The following is a 24,409-nucleotide window of genomic DNA, read 5'->3' as shown; positions in this document are numbered from 1 at the left end:
CGCATTAGAAAAAAATTCAACCACGTACAGTGTGTGCCGATACAGAAATGAGCTATCCAGACTACACTCGTCTTTTGTACCAGGCTGTAAACATGTTTATTTCTACTGTAAAGATTGTCTTGAGCCCGCCTCAAGCGGATCCTCAATGAACTGCAGTTTTTTGCACTTCCGCATTGGACTCATCTTTTATAGACCAGAGGTTGCCGCCTGATCTCAACTGGATTTTGCAAATAGCAAGTAATCTATCTTCTCACTTTAAGAAAAAAAGCATTGTTCAGGTTTTGGTTTACTCCTATGATTTTAGGTGACCCCCCAGAGGAAAAATCTGAAATAGTAGTTACTTTCATTGAAAAATTCCAGTTAATGTGTTCTCTGTAATTTCTTCACTTTGCAAAGTCGTTCCGCGGGCCGGATTTGAACCTTTGGCGGGCCAGTTTTGGCCCGCCGGCCGCATGTTTGACAACCCTGCTCTAGTCTTATTTGTATTACTGCTTCCTTCAATTAAAACCATTAACTTTGATTAAAAATGAATAAATAACGCTATGTTGTTCCTGATTGTCTTGTTTGATTTTCCAGGTCCCACAGAGACATCAGCGTTTAACTCATCACGGTATGTGTAAGCTTAACAATAAAATCCTCCCTGTGACTTGTGGGTCCTGAGTAACCATTGCACCCTCTCTCTGGTTGAATAATTCCAGATTCAAAGATGATTCCGTTCAGATTGGTGACTCTGGCTGCACTGCTCATCTCCATTCAAAGAACTGATGGAGGGAAAGTCCTTGTTGTCCCTGTGGATGGAAGCCACTGGGTCAACATGAAGGTCCTCACCCAGGAGCTCCATTCCAGGGGTCACAACATCACTGTGATCCGGCCCAAAAAGAGCATGTACACAGGAGAAGAGTCCAATCACTACCACTTAATCAACCTGGATGTTGTCCCTACATCTGACACTGAGGGGTTAAATCAATTTGCAGAAAGAATGCTGCAGCTCCGGTATGAGGCCCACACTTCAATTTCAGCATTGTTAGAAAATGCAGCAGAGTTTATGTCAATGATGCATGATGCCCACAAAACTGTGGCGGATACAATGCAAGAGATATTTGAGGATGAAAAACAGATGCAGTCCTTCCGAGAAGCCAAGTATGATGTCGTTCTGACAGACCCCTGCTTTGGCGGAGGGATTCTTCTGGCCCATCAGTTGGGTCTGCCTCTTGTCTTCAATGTACGGTGGACGATAATTGAAGATGGACATAACACAATTGCCCCCTCCCCTTTTTCATATGTTCCCATACCGGGTACCCAACTGACTGACAAGATGACTTTCTGGCAAAGAGGGAAAAATGTTTTCTTTGGCTTAATGACGCTTCAAAACCAGATGGCACTTAAACAGCATTACACGCCTGTTGTCCAGAGATACTTTGGTCCTGATGTGCACTATGATGATCTGGTTCAGGCAGCAGACATATGGTTGATGAGAAATGACTTTACCTTTGAGTTCCCTCGTCCCACAATGCCCAATGTAGTCTACATGGGTGGGTTTCAGTGTAAACCCTCCAAGCCGCTTCCTAAAGATCTGGAGGACTTTGTCCAGAGCTCTGCAGAGCATGGGGTCATTATTATGAGCTTGGGGACCTTGGTGGGGACTCTTCCAGAAGAGATCGCCGACCATGTTGCTGCTGCTTTTGCCGAGTTACCTCAGAAGGTCCTCTGGAGGCATACTGGGAAGAGACCATCCACCCTGGGTAACAACACCTTGCTGCTGGACTGGCTGCCTCAAAATGACCTCTTAGGACACCCAAAGATTAGAGTGTTTGTGGCCCACGGAGGCACCAATGGACTCCAAGAGGCCATCTACCATGGAGTCCCCATTGTGGGCCTTCCTCTGATGTTTGACCAGGATGATAACCTCTTCAGGATGAGAGTGAGGGGTGTTGCCAAAGTGCTGGACTTAAGCACGTTAAACAAAGACATATTCCTGGATACGTTGAAGGCGGTGCTTCATGAGCCGACCTACAGGGAGAACATGCAGGAGCTCTCCAGACTGCACAGAGACCAGCCCATAAAGCCTCTGGACCGGGCTATGTTCTGGATCGAGTTTGTCATGAGACACAAGGGAGCGGCTCACTTAAAGACCAAGTCCTACAAGTTGTCCTGGATTCAGTACCACTCCATTGATGTCATTGCTCTGTTGTTGTTTGTGGTCATGATGATGGCTCTGATTTGTTTTGTTGTAGTGAAATACTTGCTGTCTAAAGTGTTTGGTGGAAGGAGAAGAAAAACAGACTAATACTTGAGTCCCCTTTCGACTGCTTCTGTTATGTATTCGACTGTCGAGTCAGGTATGTCGTCGACACCAGCACAAAATAAAGAATGAGTTAAGTAGAGAAGGATAAATGAAAAGGAAGATGCTAAAATATATTTCATGTAAGTGCCTCTATGAGTCTTGTCAGTGTGAGTTTTGATGAGGGTGATGCAGTGCCACAAAATAAATCTTTAAAGGCTGAAAAGACTCCATGATTGTTTTATTAATAGACTGTCTATTGAAATGGAAGCCAAATTAGCTTTTTTCCTTTGAGACCAAAAGACTTCATGCTCTCTCTGCTAAATGGCAGTGGGAGTATCAGTCATGAACTCCGCCTCTGTAATGTTAACAAGAGGAACACTAAACAAGTATTAAAATATGATATAAATGGGGAAAAAAAGGCAAGGCACGTTTATTTATTAAGCACCATTCATTCAAAGAGCAATTCAAAGTGCTTTACAGAGTTAAAAACAAAAACCAGAACAGTAACAATCAACAAAAACACACAGCAAACACTTCAAACATTTACATTTTATATGCGGCCAGTTATGTTTGATCTACTCGCTCGCTCTCTCTCTCTCTCTCTCTCTCTGTGTCTCTCTCTGTCTCTCTCTCTCTCTCTCTCTCTCTCTCTCTCTCTCTCTCTCTCTCTCTCTCTCTCTGTCTCTCTCTCTCTCTGTCTCGCTCTCTCTCTCTCTCTCTCTCTCTCTCTCGCTCTCTCTCTCTCTCTCTCTCCCTCTGTCTCTCTCTCTCTGTCTCTCTCTCTCTCTCTCTCTGTCTCTGTCTCTCTCTCTCTCTCTCTCTCTCTCTCTCTCTCTCGCTCTCTCTCTGTCTCTCTGTCTCTCTCTCTCTCTCTCTCTCTCTCTCTCTCTCTCTCTCTCTCTCTCTCTCTCTCTCTCTGTCTCTCTCTCTCTCTGTCTCTCTCTCTCTCTCTCTCTCTCTCTCTCTCTCTCTCTCTCTCTGTACTTATGTAACATAATGTACATAGTAAATAGTGTTTAGTCTAATTATTTAAATTAGGAGGGATTATTCTAAATAATCAGCTCCCTTCACTGCTCTGAAGTCCATAATTTACAGAGTCTCACTGTCCCGCCGGACACAGAATCATCTTGTCTTAACCGAAATTAACCCTTTAATTATCAATTAATCTCAGAACTTCTTCCCAAGGATTAAGACTCACACATTGAATCTTTTCTGTCAAGTCGCAGCCCAAAGCTGACACAGACCTCTTGACAACCCCGGCAGGGTGCCTGTGTGCCCAACATTTAATTGTAGATCCAATATCAGTTTAATTCCATAACGCCATAGCTTGTCAGAAAATATCAAATTTAAAATATGACATCAAACAAACATAAGCATGAAAACATAAAACAATTTAAAATATAAGATCAGGAAATAAGGAAGAAAAAAATAGTTAAAACATTTCATTAAAACTCAGTTTGTTAAAGGAAATTTAAAGTTTGTTGTTAAAGAAATAAAAACTAAGGTTGACAAATGAGTTTGCATCCATTGTGATGATGTGTACATACTGTAAATGTAATAACTTTTAACACCTGATACATACGTAAGCATTTCATGACTAAAAACTGCATTAAGTAGTTCATGAAATTATGACAATGTAAAAATTATATCTCCTTCCTGCTTTACTTGTTTTAACCCTTAAGCACTATTAATTTTCTCTGCCTGCAGAGAGGGATCATGACTCTCTTTTAACCAGAGCCAGGAATACCACTTGTTTTTGGAGAAAATCCTATACTATCACACAATTAGATCATGTCCTATATTACCGGACATAAAAACACTACAGCCATAATGATTTAAATATATTTAATTGACACAAAAAATAGCAAAATCATTCTGAAACTTTCAGGGTTTATTATATAATCACATATGACCATTACCTGTCATGAGTTGATGTTCAGTTTAATTTTTTCCTTGTGTTTCTTGCCTTGGTTCCTCCCTGTGTTAGTTATCTTTGTCTCCTTGTGTGTTTAGTGATCCATATCTCTTGTTGTATTTTCTTGTTTCTTAGTCTAGTCTTGTGTTTCCTGTTTTATTTTGTAGTTCTTCATCCCCTGTGTTTTCAGTTTAGTCCTACTTCCTGCTCTTTGTGTGTTTCCCTCCTTTTTGTTTAACCTGATTAGTCTCACCTGTGTCCTGTGTTCCACACCTGTGGCGATTACTCTGTGTATTTAGGTGGGCTGTTTCCGAAACGGCCTGCTACATACTACTTACTAATGTAGTAGGCAGTAGGTATTGCCTACTACATGCTGCGTTTGAATTTAGTATATAGTATGACTGTTCTGTCCGATCTGTCATGCAGCATGCTGAGCCGGACGTCGCTGGATTTCCGGTTTCGGAAAGCGGAAATAAACAACGGCGAAGCCGATAAATAAAATGCTTCTTTAGCATCCATTTATGATTTAAAAAGTTATGAAGTGGTTCATATGTAATTTGATAACTTTCACAGCACCCAAAAATGGATTTCCCCCCGCCAAGGAATAAGGAAAAAGAAAAAGCAGAACGAGGGCTGTGCATTATGGGAAACAGTACGTGAGGCAGACTGGTCCGATGCATACTGAGATATTTTCCCGAATCAGTAGACATCCGAGGAGTTTTGGCATACTGCAGATTTTGCTCTTGTTCACATACTACATACTGAATTTTGGACAAATCAGTACGTACTGCTAGTATAGTAGGCGGTTTCGGACACAGCCGTGGTCTCTCCATTTCCCCTGTCCCGGGTTGGATCTTTGTCTGTCTTTCCTGTGTTCTCTGTGTGTCAGTCTTCCTTGTGTTCCTTGTGTGTTATTTTGGACTTTTTGGATTCTGTTTTTTAGACATTTCAGTAGTTTTGTTTATTAAAATCTTTTTATTTTAAATCTGCACTTGGGTTCCCCCTCAATCTCCCCCCAACGTGACATTACCACATTTAAACAGTCTTCAAAGCTATCATTCAAAAAAGTCTTTGTGACAACCATCTGTAACTATTAACTAATTAATTCAACATAAGTTAACATATTGAAATTATTAGGAATAACCCTTTGAGATGTGTCATCTCAATTTCAAGGGGGGCTTAGCACACAAGACATTAAAATTGCTTATCACAAACTAGTCTCTGAAACTTAACTTAAAAGGGACATATCTGATATTTCACAGTTGTTCAACCCCTCTTTTGACTTCTGACTTGATCTTAATTAGCTCAGAATTCACAGAATCTAATTAGTTTATTTCTTTTTTTTATTTTAATACATTGTAACTTGATTTTACAGGTGTGCCATGTATGTATGATAAGTCCTGTGCACTTCTAATCTCTCTGTTTTGAGATTCCGGGTGTCTGTGTCCCTGTGGGAACTTGGGGTCGTGTATTTTGGGTCACTTTAGGAGAAGTGATCAAATTTCTGGTTCAAACAACATTACTGCAGTGTGTTAAGTACATTCATTTATATGTATTTTTATTTTCTCTTCACAATTCCTTAATCATTACTTTGGATCTACTTTTTTTTTATAACTATTATTACTCTTATTTTAATTATCATTGTTATATTCATTGCTTTATTCAGCTACTTACCTGTTTACTCATTAGAAGTATATAAATACAACTCATTTATTTAACATTATTATCATTTATATTTATTTTATTTGTATGTATGTATGTTTATACAGTATATATATAGTTATAATTTCAATTTATGTATGTATATATTATTGGGGTTTTTTTGTAAGTGTATATATATATATATATGCTTTCAAATGACTATGTTTAAAACATGAAAATATGTTTGAAATAATGGACCTGTATTGTAAAGTTTGCATTTTGCCAATAAAAAACAAATCTTGAGGAAAAAAAACAACATTACTGCAGTCAGAAGTCCAACCAGTGAGCACTAAATTTGTCACAAAAAGTGTATAAAGGTTAAAGAACGACATGTTTGGTGAAAATCCTGATGATTAGTAAGAGTAAAATCTTTGCGGACACCCTTCATCACCACATCTCGGTCTGAATTACACATAACTCCCTCTTTGGTGGGGCTGCATGTTACAGACGTACATTATAACAATAACACTCAGATTTCAGTGTAATAAAATTGAAGAAACTCAAAGTCTAAAATACTAAATCTGATATCCTGCAGAAGGGTCTATTATAGAACTGTAACAGCCAAAATGATCATAAATCTTGATTTTAAATGTGTCCAATTCACACAGCACAATCTCCTGTAAGTCCTGTGATATACCGCTATCATCTCAGGCTAAGAAGCATTAAGAACAAGCTTCTTGGCTTGTGACCCAGCAGTTCAGTGACCTCTGTCTCCTTCGCCTCCTTATCAAACACAGGGCTCAAGAATAAACTGGTACAAGCAGCTGTTTTGCTGTAAAGTGTTTAATCATCTGCTGGTATAGATACTGTATAAGGCCTACTGAGTAAAATGTCCATGTGACACAATTTAACACAAAGACTAAAACAAAAGATAAGAGCAAAGAAGAGTCGCATGACACATCATAATGATATAAAATTCAGTTTATGGGTGCATGGTTCAAATTCCCAAACTGTGATGTTCAAGGAAAATTAAGAAGAAAGAACAAAATGAAGAAAACTAAACAGTAATAATAGGCGAGTCATTTCTAGCTTTAAGCTGCACAAAGTATTTTAAATCTACTAGAAGGTAACAAGAGTAATTTTGACATGGCCTATCAACAGAACTTTACACTAAAAGGATCCCAAACCCACATCAGCTCAATGACTTTGTGGGCGTTAGCTTTAGTATTCTCCAACACACAAGGATGGTTCTCATATCCTTACACATCAGTAACAAGTGATCATCCTGTTTATCCAACAACATAAATGAGAAACCATATAGATTGTTTCAAGCTATAAATCATATCTCAGGTGTAAAATATTTTTGTTTTGAATATACTTTAAAGTTTTGATTGGTTTGATGATTTGTTTATATTATAAAAACAATAAAAAATTAAAGCTGAAATGTGACTCAAAGCATTCCACTGATAAAACCTCATGATAAAAAAGTAATTTGCAGTGATTTCAGGCAGTTTAGTGATCACTTAAGCGTGTATTCAACCTTAAACAATCATAATGCAAACAAGTAAGAGCTCAAACAATTAAACAACATCCTGAATATCACAGAGGAATATCAGGGACAGATTTTGATTTCACCAGTTGTAGCATTACCTGACTTTCCAATACCAAAATATGGGAAAACCCTCCCAGTGAAAGTGTCTCTGTGAGTGTAGATGTGACTCATGTCTTCAGGGTTGTGGAAAAATACCTCCCCCTTGTCATAGTCCAACTTGACTCTGATTCTCTGGAGACTTGTCTTCACTTTGACATCCTTTCCTTCTCCATTTGTGTATTTTCCAGTGCGATACTTTAAACACCAGATTCCATTATCTGGAGAAGCAGATAATTCTCCCTTTCTCTCGACTGACTCTTTAGAAACACCCAAAAACCAGACTTGGTGGTCTCCCACCTCCACCTCCCAGCTGTGTTTCCCTGAGCTGAAGCCCTCAGAGCCCAGAACAATGGGGTGCTCGGTGCATCTCTCTGGATTGTCAGGAAGCTGCTGCTTTGTGTCTCCATGTCTCACACTGGTCAGATCATCAGACAGATAGAGGAAGGGGTTTGCAGTTTTTGGGTCCAGAATGACCGGACTGAAGTGGACCCTGTCCTTCATCTTCTCCCAGACTCTGAAGGACAGGTTGCCCAGGTGTTTAGCCACATCTATCAGCGCTCCTGGGACCAGCTGTGGATCTGACTCTGAGCACTGGACTCTGGCTCTGGTCTGAGTGGGTTTATAACTGCTGAGGAAGGCCACGTTGTGTTTCTGCAGGTCTTCTTCAACAGCACCGATACTGTCTGACAGAGAGGAGATCTGCTCCTGAATCCTCTTCATCTCTCTGATGATAGTCTTCCTCTTCTTCTCCTCGTCCTCCCTCAGAGCTGTCAGTCTGGACTCCTCTTCCTCTTTCAGGAACTGCTGGAGCCTCTTAAACTCTGCTCTGATCTGCGTCTCTGTGGAAGACAGCTGCTTCTTGGAGTATTGAATCACTTCTTTGTATGTTTCCTTTATTTGTTTGTATTTGTTCCTCTTGTCCTGTAGAGACTTTAAGTCAGGTTTCAGCTGCTCCTTCAGCTCCCTGACTGCTTGATCTACAGGAACTACAGTGTGACTCTGGTGGAGAGAAACATCACAGACATGACACACAGCTCTCTGTTCATCTTTACAGAACAGTTTAGGCACTTCTTGATGTTTACTACACACCACCTCCACCTTCTTCTGTTCTTTTTCTGTCTCAGGCGATCCAGCTTCCTCTCTCCCAGCTAACAAATCAGCCAGTCCCTTTAGAGTCAAGTTCACTCCTGGATACTCTTTTGATGACTTTCTTTTACAGATGGGACAGTTCGTGTTCTCAGTTTGTTCCCAGAATTTCTGCAGGCAGCTTGAACAGAAGCTGTGGTTGCAGCTCAGAGACACAGGATCTGTGAAAGTCTCTGCACACACGTGGCAGTTCAGGTAACTTTCAAGACGAGAGATTTTGTCAGCCATTTGCTTTCTTTTTCGAAATAGTTCCTAAAGAAGACTCACCAGACTCGTCTTCCCCTTTGCTGAGTACAGACGGAAAAATGTGCGTTGAGATAGGTCTCCCACAATGATCTGCCAGCATTGCACCATTCAACTGTATCAAACTGCTGTCGAATCAACTAACCTCTTTCACTGGTTAATCATTGACGGTGTTAAATGCAGCCCTTTAGTTTTATTGCAAGTAGACAGAACGGACAACTTTACAAGCCAAACATCGAATCCTGAGAGTGTCTTTAAAGGTGACATATCATGCAAAATGGACTTTTTAATGGTTCTCTACCTGAAATATGTGTCCCTGGCATGTCTACAAACCCCCCGAAAATGAAAAAAATCCATTCTGCCCCTGTTCTGATTTCTCCACCTTTCTGTAAATGTGTGTGAAACGAGCCGTTTCAGACTTCAGTGTTTTTGTTACATAACAACAATATCCGGTCTGTCACGGAGTCAGAGCTCGGAGCTTGTTCAGCCCATAGACTGTATAAAATAATACTGAATCCCCTCCTCCGTTTTTCATTACCTGCACAAATGTGTGCTAACAAGGAGCTTAGGAGGGAGGCATGCTAGTTGTAGGCTGTCTTAATAAACACAGAGGTCGGTTTTACTCCCCACGTCTGCAGATTTGAAGATCTAGTGGATGATTTTTATTTGTCATGGATAAGTGCTAGCGCTAGTTAGCATAGCTACATAGCTACATGTCGTAGCTGTAGCTGTGTACCAAGACACACATCGACATACTAACAAGTAAAACAACAAGAAACACAAAATCTGTGACCAATCCTTCAGAAAAGGTCCTGCTGCCTTTCTGGCAGAGGTCAGGTTTACTCCCCACGTCTGCAGATTTGAAGATCTAGTGGATGACTTTTATTTGTCATGGATAAGTGCTAGCGCTAATTAGCATAGCCACATAGCTACATGTTCGTAGCTGTAGCTGTAGCTGTGTACCAAGACACACGTCGACATACTGACAAATAAAACAACAAGAAACACTAAATCTGTGACCAATCCTTCAGAAAGGTCCTGCTGCCTTTCTGGTAGAGGTCGGTTTTACTCCCCACGTCTGCAGATTTGAAGATCTAGTGGATGATTTTTATTTATCATGGATAAGTGCAAGCGCTAGTTAGCATAGCCACATAGCTACATGTTTGTAGCTGTGTACCAAGACACACGTCGACATACTGATAAATAAAACAACAAGAAACACTAAATCTGTGACCAATGGTTCAGAAAGGTCCTGCTGCAGGCGCCTCTCCGTCAGGATCAGATTCTGGATCAGATTCAGAGGGTTGAAGAAACGTGATCTCTGAGCAGCCGTGTATATTCAGCCAACATGTAAACATTAGATCAACGTGCTGGACAGCCGAGGCACATCCACTTCCTTAGGGGGCGTGGTCAGAGAGAAAACAGAGTGTTCTGAGGAGGACTGAAGAAGAGGGTTTTTCAGGCAGACCAAAATCTGATTTCAAAGTGTTTTTTTGAGCACAAACTTTAAAGACATGTTTTGGGGACCTCTTAGACCAATATATATTGATGAAAAAAGCGTGATATGTCACCTTTAACAATGACCAAACAAAGAAGACTTGGACTTTCAAATCTGTTTTGTTTCATCTTTATTTTTTACCAATTTAAAGACAGGAAAGATGACAAGCACTTGGAAGCACAGAAGAAACTCTCCCACTAACTTAAAACGATTACACTTTGATTGTCCACTTTTCAGATCAGAGGACATCTGGTTGTTCATTGCTTCTGTGTATGGCTGATTATTACTCTCACCACGTTTGGACTTTGTTTTACAGGTTTTTTTTTACGGCCTAAAATTTGAGCTCAAAGTTTTATTGGTATGCATAATGTCATGTGATTTTAGATGTTTTATTTTTCCATGAAAGTCAGTAAAATACAGTGAATATATTCACTAATCTATTGTATTAACATTCCTAAAGAACGGCAATTGGTCAAGCGTCCTTTTATCTGGCAGCTGTTGTTTGTTATTTATACAGTCTATGGTGAAATCCAAGCAGCAACCTTCGGTTTCAAAATATGAAGCCCATGTGGAAGTGTTAAAAACTGCAGTTCATCGAGCATCCACTTTAGACCAGCTCCAGAAACACTGGAAACCACATACACACCCATTCAAAAAAGACGATCTTTACAGCAGAAATAAACATGTTTACAGCCTGGTTCAAAAACAGTGTAGGTCTGAGTAGCTAATTGCTCTATCGGCACACACTGTACGGGGGGTGAATTATTTTCTAACACGACAGTTCAGAAGATATTAAGATTACGAGTTTTTGCCCATTTAAGGACATGACTGACTTGACTGACAGGCGGGAACACACAGCTGTTGGCTAGGATTGGCTTCAAAACAGCTCTCAGGAACAGATGGGTGACATCAAGGACACCACTATTGATTAATGAGCTATACATCACTGTATCTTGTATGAAAAGTTAGGCTTGTCTTCCTTACACAACAGAAGAATGGAGCATTGGTATGTCTTTCTTTATAAGGCCATCCAACAGGAGCTGCTGTCTTATTTATGCTCCTTATTGACTCCTAAAGATGTCAGTGGCTGTCATCTTCAATCCCATGGACAATTTCCTTTTGTCATTCCTCGGACTCGCTCTGTCTTTGGTAAAAGTGCTTTTAATATCTTTGCTCCCTCTTCTTGGTTTGAGCTTCAGGGTCGCCTGAAACTGGATCGTTTATTTCGATTGGAGGATTTTAAAACTAGGATAAAGGATGATCTGATCAGCTTGTGCTCATGTTTTAGAGCTTAACACTGCTAATTTATAAATCGATGTAATACTTGTCACTATATGTTTTGTCCTGTTCTATTTGTGAAACTTTTTATGCTGCTGTCTTGGCCAGGACTCCCTTGTAAAAGAGACTTTGTATCTCAATGGGACTCCATCCATCCATCCATCCATTATCGTGACCACTTATCCCGTTAGGGGTCACGGGGGGCTAGAGCCTATCCCAGCTGGCTTTGGGCGGAAGGCAGGGTACACCCTGGACGAGTCGCCAACCTATCACAGGGCTAACACAGAGAGACAGACAACCACACACGCACACACTCACACCTACGGGCAATTTAGGGTGATCAATCAACCTGAGCATGTTTTTGGATTGTGGGAGGAAGCCGGAGTATCCGGAGAGAACCCACGCATGCACGGGGAGAACATGCAAACACCACACAGAAAGGCACCCGCCTGACCGGGGATTCAAACCAGGAACCTTCTAGCTGTGAGGCAACAGCGCTACCCACTGCACCACCATGCAGCTTCAATTGAACTATTCCTGGTAAAATAAAGGTTAAATAAAACAATATACAGACTACACTAGTTTTTTGAACAAGGCTGCAGACATGTTCATTTCTGCTGTAAAGATCTGCTGTTTTGAATGGGTGTGTATGTGGTTTCTGGTACTTCCGGAACCAGCCTCAAGCGGACACTCGAGGAACTGCAGTTTTTAACACTTCCGCATTGGCTTCAATTCTCGCGGCTGGAGGTTGCAGCTTGGTTGCAACTTATTGTACACATTGATAATACGTTTTCCTTCGACAGAACACACATGGTGCAACCGTGCAGGGTGATCTGTTGCACAACTACTATGTATCTTCAAGCTTGAAAATACTTGCCTGTTCATGTTTAATGAAAGTCTTGAATATTGCACTATTGGATCTTTTTAGCCATGCACCCATAAACTAAATTCTGCATCATGATGATTTGTCTACGTGACTCTTAGAATTGTGTAAAATTGTGTCACATGGACACTTTACTCAAAAGGCCTTATATCTATTCCTGCATATGAGAAAACAACTGCTTGCACCAGTTTATTCTTGAGCACTGTGTTTGATAAGGAGGCCAAGGAGACAGAGGTCACTGAACTGCTGGGTCACAAGCCAAGAAGCTTGTTCTTAATGATTCTCAGCCTGAGATGATAGTGGTAACACAGGACTTACAGGAGATTGTGCTGTGTGAATTGCATACATTTAAAATCAAGATTTATGATCATATTCGTACGTCTGTATCTCTGATTCGTCGATTAAACTGTTAAAGAAAGATATAAAAGGTACAATGTGCAGAAACAGGAATATTCAGTGATATCTAGGGGTCAGATTCTGGGTTGAAACACTCCCTTGCTCACCCCATATTGAACCATATCTTATGCTGTCCTTGTGCTGTATCTTACCTTAAATAGAGCTCTTGTTCTCATATTTAACCCTATTTCTGACAGCTCAAATTAATATATATTGAACACATTGAACAACAAAATCAGAAAAATAAACACAGAGATAACAATCTAATGTAATGCTCGTTTCTTGACTAATACCTGCAGTGTTTAAAGTCTGCTTTAAGATTCACAAGCCACTACATGTCGCTGTGTTTACCTGGCGTGAAGCCCTGGAACTTGTTTTTTAAAGCTCAGGTAAAAAAAAAAAAAGACAGCCTCAAAGCTTCATATGACATCATATGCACAGTACTAGAGACCTACTTGTGACATTATGTTATATGTATATACAGTCAGTCTTGCAATGCTATGAATAAGTCCCTTGTTGTCATTATCTATGATTCACACCCACAAACTGACTGTAAACTTCTCATATTTGAATGGCTCTGTGTGTGCTCATAAAAACCTGGTGCAATTGTATTCATGCAATAACTTACCTTACCATCGATTCATAAGGTAGAAGTGTAGAAGTGTACATTGTGTATACGTCTCTATATATTTTATTATATTTTGTTTTATTTTATTTTACCTTATCATTATTACATTATCATTTATTTATTTATTTTTAACTATGTAAGCACATTGTTGTATTCTCCTGCCCCATGTTGTAAGCTGCTAGAACAAACAAAAAACTATCTATCTATCTATCTATCTATCTATCTATCTATCTATCTATCTATCTATCTATCTATCTATCTATCTATCTATCTATCTATCTATCTATCTATCTATCTATCTATCTATCTATCTATCTATCTATCTATCTATCTGTATGTGCACTTTTGCTTTACATACAGTAACATTTATCTTCACATTTGGAGCAGCAGTTTTCCTCAGACACACGTTCATGTTTCCAATGTGCCTGTAGCTCCACCTACAGGATCTCCTCTTTCAAGCTCTCTCAAAATCATTCTTACAAAACTGACTCTGTCATTTTTTATGTTTGAAGTTGATGCTTTGAATGCTATGACTGATGGGAAATGTGTTCTGCCATCTTGAAATATGTGTGATTATCCTTCCTCCCCTGTTTTATGACAGCCCAGTCTCTCACTGATCCTCAAATCTTGGCTTAAGACCAGAGGTGACCTTCTTGTCCGTCTGAGAACACTGAGGGACTGACATAAATACACATTAGTTCATTACCTTTAACTTTTGATATGACCTGTATTACTCACAAGAGATTGCAGCCAGCTTAGCCGCTTTGTAGAGAACCAGATATGTGTTTTTTCATAAGAGTGCTGAGACATGTGAACAAAGGCCAACAGCAAAACACTTTCAGAGTTGGTTGAGAAACTGTGAAAGAAAATACACCCTGGAAGTCCTTGCACGATCACATGCAAACTAAAAGAAACACTCACACACTGAATACCATTATATGTATAGTTAATCAATGAAAAAGACCACCCTGAGAAAATGTAATGAACAAGGAAATACTTTCATCAAAACAAATGAACAAAAATATTTGTGGTTCTGAAGGGTGTAAATTGTGTGTGTGTGTGTGTGTGTGTGTGTGTGTGTGTGTGTGTGTGTGTGTGTGTGTGTGTGTGTGTGTGTGTGTGTGTGTGTGTTGTTCTGCTGCAGCAGCAGGTGAACAGCTTGGCAGACAGATGTGTAAAACAAACAACAGTGTGTTTCAGACAGCAGGGACGAGACAGATACAGCGCAAACCTGACAACACTGATCTGCGAGAGACACCTAGCGCTGCCTGTCAAAACACACACATAAACACACACACACACACACACACACACACACACACACACACACACACACACACACACACACACACACACACACATAATCCTCAGTAATTCCTCAAGGAAAGAACCTATTTTATTTTTTTTACCATGGAGACTTAGAAGGTGGAAAAAGATGCTTAGCTCTTGGAAGACTCTTGTGTGTGGAACAACACACACATCCTCTCTCTCTCTCTCTCTCTCTCTCACTGAAATGAAGTGTGAGGATGAAATGAAGGTTTCACCTGCCTGAGATGAGTCGTTTTTTAGCTGTAAATCATGTGAAGCTACTGCAAAGCTGTCAGAGGTACAACATGAAGCCGGATAATGAGCATAATACTCTTTTTTTTTTGCTGAGAGGAGCTGCATTAGACAATTTCTATAACCGATCAGCAGTACGTGTGCTGGGAAGTGCTCTAAAATTGAGGTTGTGACACTGCCAGTGGTGGGAATAAATACATAAATAACTGCTAGTGGACACAGGCCCTAAGCCCTCAATCAGCATCCCTTTTTATTTCATCTTATCTTACAAATTGAGAATAAGAGTTAAAGCCAATTGCACACAATTAAATCTATCCTGCCGTTGATAATGCAATGATAGAAACCTTGCACATCGAAACATATGTTCCCCTAGTTTAATTCATCTACTTGCTAATTTGGAGAGTTTGGTTATAGTTCTTTGATACTCTTCTTCTTCTTCTTCTTCTTCTTCTTCTTCTTCTTCTTCTTCTTCTTCTTCTTCTTCTTCTTCTTCTTCAATTGTTTCAATGGCAGATTGCAAAACAAATAATTATAGTGCATACCCCCAACTACTGTATCGGGGTGTGTAACATCAGGGTTTTGTACTTCAGGTTACATTCTAATGAAAACAAATAATTTAATAATAAAAGAAAATTAAGCAAATAAGTAATATATATATTTGTTTTTTCTTCTTCTCCATTTTCAAGAGATAAGTAGTTCATGTTGTTGTTATCTTGAGAAAACAAAGTTTGTTATCTATAGTTCTCGACTTAATTTTCTCGTGATAAAGGGATCATTTATCTCTTTTTACCCAGAGAGTGAAGCTTGTTTTTTTTGTGTTTAAATTTCAACCTGTAAGATAAATGTCTCAAGAAGTATTTTTATTCTTTACTGAGGCAACATTTTTGAAACAATGTTTGAGAAAAAAAAAAAAGAAAAAACAATTAAAGAAACTGATAACAGACCTTTCCTAATACCTGAAGTTACTTGATTACATATGTATAAATATGCTCCTTTTATGCTTAGTAGGAAAGTACGGAAGAGGATGAGGCTACTGAAAAAAATGTTTTATTATTATTTCTATTATGAGAAAAAAGTGAGAATTCTGAGATTAAAGTCAGAATTCTGACTTTAATCTCAGAATTCAGATTTTTTTCTCATGATAATAATAATTATAAAGAAATGTACCCTTTTCAGTGGCCCTTATTCTTTTCCGTACGAAAGCCCTAAAAGAATATGATTAGATTTTATGTGGTCAGTTTTCTCAAGATCTTGACTTATTTTTCTTAGAGAAAATAAAATGTATTTAATCTTGTCCTTTTAGGGCTTCCGTAATATATAATAGTAACAAATAGATAACTAATACTACTGCTACTACTACTACTACTACTACTACTACTACTACTAATAATAATAATAATAATAATAATAATAATAATAACAATAATAATAACAATAATAATAATGATATTAATAATAATAATAATAATAATAATAATAACAATAGTAATATATTATTATTATTATTATTATTATTATTATTATTAATTATTATTATTGTTATTATAATAACAATAATAATAATGATATTAATAATAATAATAATAATAATAATAATAATAATAATAATAATAATAATAATAATAATAATCTATTTTTGACAGTAAATAAATGAATAAAAAAAATTAAGCAATAATTAATAAAAAATAATGTAATAATTTTCATATTTGTTTGTTGTTGTTAGCTGTCTGTATTTTTGAGGAAACGCCCTCCTGTACCATGCATAACATCTGACTTTCGTCGCGCGCTGTTACGTCATCAGAGTGCGTCATGAGCGTCTGATAAACCGGCAGCATGAAGCGGTGGAGCCGGACCGGTGTGACCTTGTTGTTCGGAGCGGGACTCGGGGCTTCGGTTAGCCGCCTGCTGAGTGTCAGAGGCCGGGGGGAGGAGGAGGAGGAGGACGGTCTACTGAGCAGAATCCCGGTTCTCCCGGTACCGAGAGTCCAGGCCTCTGAGTTAACGGTGAGGGGCAAGTGTGTGTATGTGTGTGTGTGTGTGTGTGTGTGTGTGTGTGTGTGTGTGTGTGTGTCGTTTGTATAACTAGTGCAGGACTTTGTAGGACCTTATTTACCTGCATGCGTGCGCATCCTAGTGTGTGTGCACATGAGATAAACAACACTGTCACCTGTTCATGAGCAATAAGCTGCATATTTAAGAGGTCAACAGACTCTCACTCTTTCACCAAAACTAGAGGGTTATGATATACACCTGAACAAGTGTTTCTGTCACACTCTGCAGCAACTTCTAAACTCTTTATCTTATTGATGAGTTATGAAAAATAAAACATTTTGAAACCTTAGAGTGTAAACATGCAGTCTGAAATAACATGTAAACATGCATCTTATTTTGAAAGAGACTTCCTGTACTTGAAGGTCCTTGCTGTGTCTTGTTGTCCAGGTGAGTCCAGGCGGTTCAGGAGTGGTGATGAAATATGGCTTTCCCTCAATGGCCAACATCAAGACCAGAGAGTCGTACGTCACCTCATATGATCCCCGCACCCGCACTGCATCATGGGTAATAGAGAGGCTAAACCCCGCCACCCTGAGCGGCTCTTCAGACAGGAAGTACTGCGAGTTCAAAGAGGATGAAAGGTGAATCTCTAAGGAGCAGGCGACGCTGGAGGTTCAGCTTCTCATCATAAAATCCTTGAGCAAATCTTCTTTTATTTAACTCTTCCTCCTCTCTCCGCAGTGTGCACGTGTTTCACAGAGCGACCAATGCCGACTACAGAGGGAGTGGCTTCGACAGAGGTCACCTGGCTGCTGCAGCCAATCACAAGTGGAGTCAGAAAGCCATGGATGACACCTTCTACCTGAGCAATGTATCACCACAGGTAGACACACTAAGTTTGGATTGTGGCCGCTAATAGCACCAAGTACTGCGCATTATTCACCCTGCTGTCTGCACCTTCTCATGGTCTGATTCACAAAGCACATTGCACTAATGATACTCCAGCGCTGAATGCCCACACAGTTCTGCAGCTTCATGCTACTGTTTTGAGTCTGATCATGAAGATGTGTGCTCTCATCCTGATTTGTCAATATTGTCTTTTTTTAAAAAGGCTCATTTGCAAATTCAAGAAATGCCTACTTTTCCCCAAATAATGCATAATGGCTCATTTGAATGTGATTGATCGCACTGCTGCACAGAGATGCTCTATGTTCTGCAGCCCAGTCAGTGGTGCATTTAAACTCGTGTGCAGGCTTTATGAGTTACACCAGGGATGTGTTTGTTTAGTTGTGTAAACCAAGCGGCAACCTCCGGTCTAAAAATATGAGTCCAATGCGGAAGTGCTAAAAACGGATCCGCTTGAGGCTGGCACCAGAAGTAACGGAAACCACATACACACCCATTCAAAAAGGCCGATCTTTACAGCAGAAATAAACATGTTTACAGTCTGGTACAAAAAACAAATGTAGTCTGGATAGCTCATTTCTCGACTGGCACACACTGTACGGGGGGTGGACTTTTTCACAACACCGCAATTTCGAAGATATTTAGATTGCAAGTTTTCTATTATGAGAGGCACAGCTGACTTGACTGACAGGCGGGAACACTGTAGCTGTTGGCTAGGAGGCTCAAACTCCGCCTCTTTACGTCACAATCGCTCGACATAAGTTATGCTGAGTTCAACATATTTCCAATATGTCCGCTGCCAACGATTGGCCTCAAAACAGCGTTTCAGAAACAGATGGGTGGCGTCACGGATACTATGTCCATTATTTATACGGTCAGAAGGCTGGTGGAGTCAGCTCTGCTAATATTAACAGATAGCTATAGATTGTGCTCAGTTTTGACTGAATTCTGTCTCACATTTAGTCTTGTCAATTAGTTGAAATCCAAATTTGAATTCAAACGAATTGGAAATGAGTCGCTTTGGAACCAAGCGCCAACCTCTGATCTATGAAGATAAAATATGAAGCCCATGCAGAAGTGCTAAAAACTGCAAACCACATACACATTCATTCAAGCAGCAATAATAAACATGTTTACAGCCTGGTACAAAAAAAACGGTTTAGGTCTGAAGTGCTAATTTTTCTATTGGCACACACTGTACACGGGTGACATTTTTAATAACGTGTCATATTTGAAGATATTAAACTTACAAGTTTTGCCCAAATAAGGGCATAGCTGACTTGATTGACAGTCTGTTTGCCAAAAGGCTAAAGGCCCGCCTCTTTACCTTACACTAGCTCGGACAAAGTGAAGTTCAGCATCTCCAATATGGTACATGCTGGCGATTGGCTTCAAAACAGGGCTTCGGAATAAGCTGGTTGACATCACGAATACAACACCCATTTATTATACAGTCTATGGTTGGATCATCTCTATTTTATTTGTAACATGCAAATTGTAAAGCTCTTAAACTCTATACATGATACAAGAGTTCAACAGTGAAGTACAGATTGATTCTCTTCAAATAATGAAGGATAAGTGGAAATAAATTTCGTTTTGGCCCAACTTAAAGACTAAAATGTATTGATGACATGTAATATTTGTGAAATACCTTGACTGATAAATGATCTGCTGTGTGAAATATTAAAGTAAGCCAAAAAGTTGAAAAACAAGAGTAGGCAGACTGGTGGACTCTCCCATTGTTTGATGTTTAGGCTGTGAAAAGATGATCCTCAAGCAGCCGGATCTGACCATGTTACCAGACATCCGGATACACAATGCCAAAGACTCAGACTTTGGGCTCAACTTATCACAGTAATACATTTATAAGAATATAATATGTCTTTTGAGAAACACAGCTTGAGTGAGAAGCAGACTGAAGACTTCTGTTTGATCTGTGTTTGTTTTCAGAACCCTCACCTGAACCAGAAGACCTGGAACAATCTGGAGAAAATGTGTCGCTCTCTGGCTAAACGTTACCTCAACGTCTACGTCTGCACTGGACCACTCTACCTGCCCAGGTAACCGCTCTGCTTCTTCTCCTCTGCTGTCAAAACGCTGTGTGGGAGGGGCTACAGTATGACATCATCAGGCGTGTGTGCATGTGTGTTTCAGGCCGGAGGCTGATGGGAAACTCTACGTTCGATATCAAGTTATAGGACAAAACCACGTGGCTGTGCCGACACACTTCTTCAAGGTAAGTCCAGCTCTCTGCTGCTGATGATGATGAGGCTGTATAAAATCCATGACTTATTTTCAGGCTTTAAATAAGGAAATGACGGCACTCTGAACAAACCATGGTCCCAACCAGGTCATGAGTTTGGAGTAGGTGGTGAAAGGTTAAAGGAGAGTCAGCTTGAGGCTCATCAGACCCTGCTCCCCCTCTAATCTCGAGTCGTGGTACACCCCTCTGATTATTCCCCTGTTCTGTTCCTCCTCAGGTGCTGATCCTGGAGCAGGCAGACGGCAGAGGGGTGGAGCTCCGATCTTACGTTTTTCCAAATGAACCCGTCGATGAGAAGATTCCTCTGGAGCGTTTCCTGGTTCCCATTGAGACCATCGAGAGAGGATCAGGACTTCTGTTTGTCCCAAACATCATGAAGAGGACCAGCACCCTGCAGGCCATCACGAACAGATGAACTAGACCTCCAACTGTCGCTCCACAAACACTGGTGTTTTATCTGCACTTTTCCAGCAGGAGATTCAAACCAGACATAATGACTCATAAAATACAAAAAAACAAGTATAGACATGTGCTGAGGATGGACTGCACTACCCATAATCCTCTGCTGTGGTTGTGTGAGGAGCCTGTGAAAGCAGATATCATGGAGCAAACCAAAAAACATTTTAGTGCAGAATAAATGCTATATATAGTTTATTTATAAATGTGATGTAACATTTAGATACATTATCCATAGTTTATGTCATACACTCACACATGAAGAACCACTTTCTGTGTAATAATGTGGTTCATTACTGCAGAACTGAAAGCTTGTAAAAACACTCATGAGCTTCTCTCCAGGTTGTTCCTGGTGTGACAGAGATCGTGATATCTTTGAGTAAAGCTGAATGGTGGTAGAAAAAATCAGGGAAATATATTAAAATATAAATTCTGAAAAGAGAGAAGGAGAGGACCTGTTTTTATTTATCTCTATGAGTCTGGAAGCAGCAGGTCTACAGCAGAGATCCAGAGGAACCTGCGAGACAAGGGAGCTCAGGGACTCCAGAAAGGTCTATGGTTAGTAACTTTGAGTTCATGAGTTTCATTAGTTAAAGGGATATTTCAGTTTTTTTTTAGTGGGGTCATATGAGTTACATTACACTATTGCTCCTTCTAGCCACAATGAGTGCCGTTGTGCTCTTCCCCTTTAATGAGGAAATTCCCAGAGGACCGGTCGGCAAGCTAGGCTACAATTCTCTGCGGATGGGGGCCTCCTATTTCGCGTAATTTCGCTAAAGTTGAGAAAATATGGTCCAGGCACTCATCACGATGCAAATGCATGCACCAGTAGAAAAAATTGGAGCTATTCAGTTAGCTGTCAGAAGCCCCCTTTGTTTTGGCACTATTTTCGGACGCACCTCGCAGACTGGTGTTCAGCTGTTTGGATCAACAAGCACGTAGCAGGATCAAGTAGCGGTATCGGTCTTTAGAGTGAATCAAACTCACTTTTCTGCAAATTTAAAAGATGGGACGTACCTGTCTTTATCCCGGCTGTTCAAACAAGCAAACCTCCTGTAAGGCAGGGAACTCTGGATGATGAGTGATGCAGACTGGAGCCGTATCATGTGTTTACTATATTATTGCAATGGGTAGATTCATGATGAGTAAACAAGCAGCAAACTCCGGTCTAAAAGTATGAGTCCAATGCAGAAGTGTTAAAAACTGCAGTTCATTGAGGATCCGCTTGCAGCTGGCTCCAGAAGCACGGGAAACCACATACACACCAATTCAAAAAGCCGATCTTTACAGCAGAAATAAACATGTTTACAGCCTGGTACAAAAGACGAGTGTAGTCTGGATAGCTCATTTCTTGATCGGCACACACTGTACAGGGGGGTGAATTTTTTTTCTAACATGTCAATTTGGAAGATATTGAGATGTTCGAATGAGAGGCACAGCTGACTAGATTGACAGGCGGGAACACACTCGCTCGACAGAAGTTATGCTGAGTTCAACAAATTTCCAATATGGCTGCCGCTGACGATTGGCCTCAAAGCAGCGCTTCAGAAACAGATGGGTGACGTCACGGATACTACATTCATATTCTATACAGTCTATGTGAATAAATGATTGTGACCCAAGTCAAAGTGATGATTAAGACAGATGTTTATTATGATTTCACTTAAAGACAGCTGCAACAACAGCAACGTCAATACAGTCAGTATTTCACATTATAAATGAGTTAGATAAATACCATTAGTTTGAAAAGGGTTCATTTAAAATTGTTGATTTAACAGTATTTACACACATGCTCTCACCAAAGGAAAGAACAGAGATCTTAAAAGACTGTCACATGCAGCTAACTGGTTACTGTATGTCCTATAATATAGATGGTGAATCAACACAGTCCAAAACATGTTCTGGCAACAGTTTTTGTCCTTAAAGAGTCATAAAAGAAACCCAAACAGGTCTTGGGTTCGGTGCATATGTGAATACAGCTCCAGGAGGGACACATTGACCATCAGGCTGAGCGTCCGGAGAGACTACAGCTCCTCGGTGCAGCTGCGTTTGGGTCTCCAGCTGTCTTGGAAGCATTAGCAGCACAGACGGCTCCGTCCCCCGGCTGAAATGGCAGCCTCGCCTCAGTCCCCTGGCGAGCTGTGCATCATTAACCGCCATCTTGGCCCTGACACTCGCTGCATCAGGCAGAATCAGAGGGAGGCCAGGGGAAGCCAGAATAAATGGAAGTGTGCTGTCGTGATTTATGCCGATGTGAGGGGGAGGAAGTTTCAGAGGGGAAGTGAGAATGGCTGATACTTTTTTTGTCTGGACTGTGGAGCTGAAAAGAAGATTAAACAAAGGGAGGAACTTTTTGCAAACAAAGTCAAAGTTTGTCATCATGATTTTTTTTAGGTTATGCAGTACTTGGGGTTTTTTTTGGATAATGGATAATGAACATTAGAAGTCAGAGCTTCAACCTGTTGCAGGCTGAAATATCCAAACAAGTGCAGGATTAATGACCTCAAAGCTTGTGGAAGTCTGGCTTTAACAGGAGAAAATGCACAAACAGAATAGATGTAGCTCATAGTGACCTATTACCCCTCTACAACGCTATGCTCCCAACATGCAGGCCTGCTCGTCGTACCTAATGTCTCTAAAAATAGTATGGGAGGTACAACCTTCAGTTATCAGGCCCCTCTCCTTTGGAATCATCTACAAGTCAGGGTCCAGGAGGCAGACACCCTCTCTACTTTTCAAACTTTCCTTTATTATAAAGCTTATAGTTAGAGCTGGCTCAGGCTTGGACCAGCTCTTAGTTATGCTGCTATAGGCTTAAACTGCTGGGGAAACTGACACACTGGGATCCTATCTTATCCTTCTCTCTGCTTGTCACTTACTTTACTCTCCCTGTCCCATCAAAGTTACTAACTATAGACTTTTCTGGAGTCCCTGAGCTCCCTTGTCTCGTAGGTTCCTCTGAGTTGCTGCAGTAGACATCCAGCTGCTGTGGACGTTCCAGACACCAGCGGCAACAGCTACACCTACTACTACGACAATCCATCTCATCATCATTATCTCTCTCTTCATCTCCCTCTATCCCTCTCTCCAACACGGTCTCAGCAGATGTGTGTCTAACATGAGTCTGGTCCTGCTGGAGGTTTCTGCCTGTTAAAGGAAGTTTGTCCTTGCCACTGTAACTTGCTAAATGCTGCAAAGTGCTCTGCTCATGGTGGATTAAGATGAGATCAGACTGAGTCCTGTCTGTAAGATGGGACTGGATCTGATCCTGTCTTGATGTTGGGTCTCTGTTAATAATAGAACATAGAGTACGGTCTGGACCTGCACTGTTTGGAGAGAGTCTTCAGTTAACATTTGTTTGGCACCATACAAATAAAGATTGATTGATCAAAGTGAAACTTGTAAATGAGCATCCACAGAAATTTAAGGGAAAGTTAAAATCTGAATATCATAAAATCTGTTTACTTCTCAGAATTGTAATATTGTATTCTGTGTTACCTTGCTATATTTACTTTTAGTGTAGCATCTTAGTTTATTTTACTGGTTTTAATCTTTCAGTGTTTTATTATCTTGTTAATTTATTTTATTTTGGTGAGTTGAATTTCCTGTCTTGAGTTTTAACATCTTATTTTACCTCTAGTGTCTCCTCATTAAGATGTCATGGCAGTG

General features: G+C 40.2%; 3 protein-coding genes across 3 annotated transcripts; 2 read left to right on the top strand and 1 right to left on the bottom strand.

Moving 5' to 3' along the window:
- Positions 1 to 588: 588 nt before the first annotated feature.
- On the top strand, positions 589 to 2,491 carry LOC117819049 (UDP-glucuronosyltransferase 2A2-like). Its single transcript, XM_034692252.1, has 2 exons — positions 589 to 610; positions 699 to 2,491. The coding sequence occupies exon 2, from the start codon at positions 707 to 709 to the stop codon at positions 2,285 to 2,287; it is 1,581 nt and encodes a 526-aa protein (XP_034548143.1). The 5' UTR covers positions 589 to 610; positions 699 to 706; the 3' UTR covers positions 2,288 to 2,491.
- A 4,292-nt stretch (positions 2,492 to 6,783) lies between these two features.
- LOC117819058 (nuclear factor 7, brain-like) lies at positions 6,784 to 8,877 on the bottom strand. The gene has a single exon (XM_034692263.1). It carries the CDS (start codon positions 8,863 to 8,865, stop codon positions 7,453 to 7,455), a length of 1,413 nt encoding a protein of 470 aa, XP_034548154.1. The 5' UTR covers positions 8,866 to 8,877; the 3' UTR covers positions 6,784 to 7,452.
- Positions 8,878 to 16,916: 8,039 nt separating this feature from the next.
- Positions 16,917 to 21,183, top strand: endog (endonuclease G). The gene is made up of 6 exons (XM_034692264.1): positions 16,917 to 17,127; positions 17,563 to 17,756; positions 17,857 to 17,998; positions 19,972 to 20,081; positions 20,176 to 20,257; positions 20,502 to 21,183. Exons 1-6 carry the CDS (start codon positions 16,957 to 16,959, stop codon positions 20,697 to 20,699), a joined length of 897 nt encoding a protein of 298 aa, XP_034548155.1. The 5' UTR covers positions 16,917 to 16,956; the 3' UTR covers positions 20,700 to 21,183.
- The last annotated feature ends 3,226 nt before the right edge of the window (positions 21,184 to 24,409 follow it).

This window comes from Notolabrus celidotus, chromosome 9 (assembly GCF_009762535.1).
Source record: "Notolabrus celidotus isolate fNotCel1 chromosome 9, fNotCel1.pri, whole genome shotgun sequence".
NCBI classification, from domain to species: domain Eukaryota; kingdom Metazoa; phylum Chordata; class Actinopteri; order Labriformes; family Labridae; genus Notolabrus; species Notolabrus celidotus.
The sequence above is the reverse complement of the archived record's forward strand: the minus strand, read 5'-3'. Positions and strand labels throughout refer to the sequence as shown.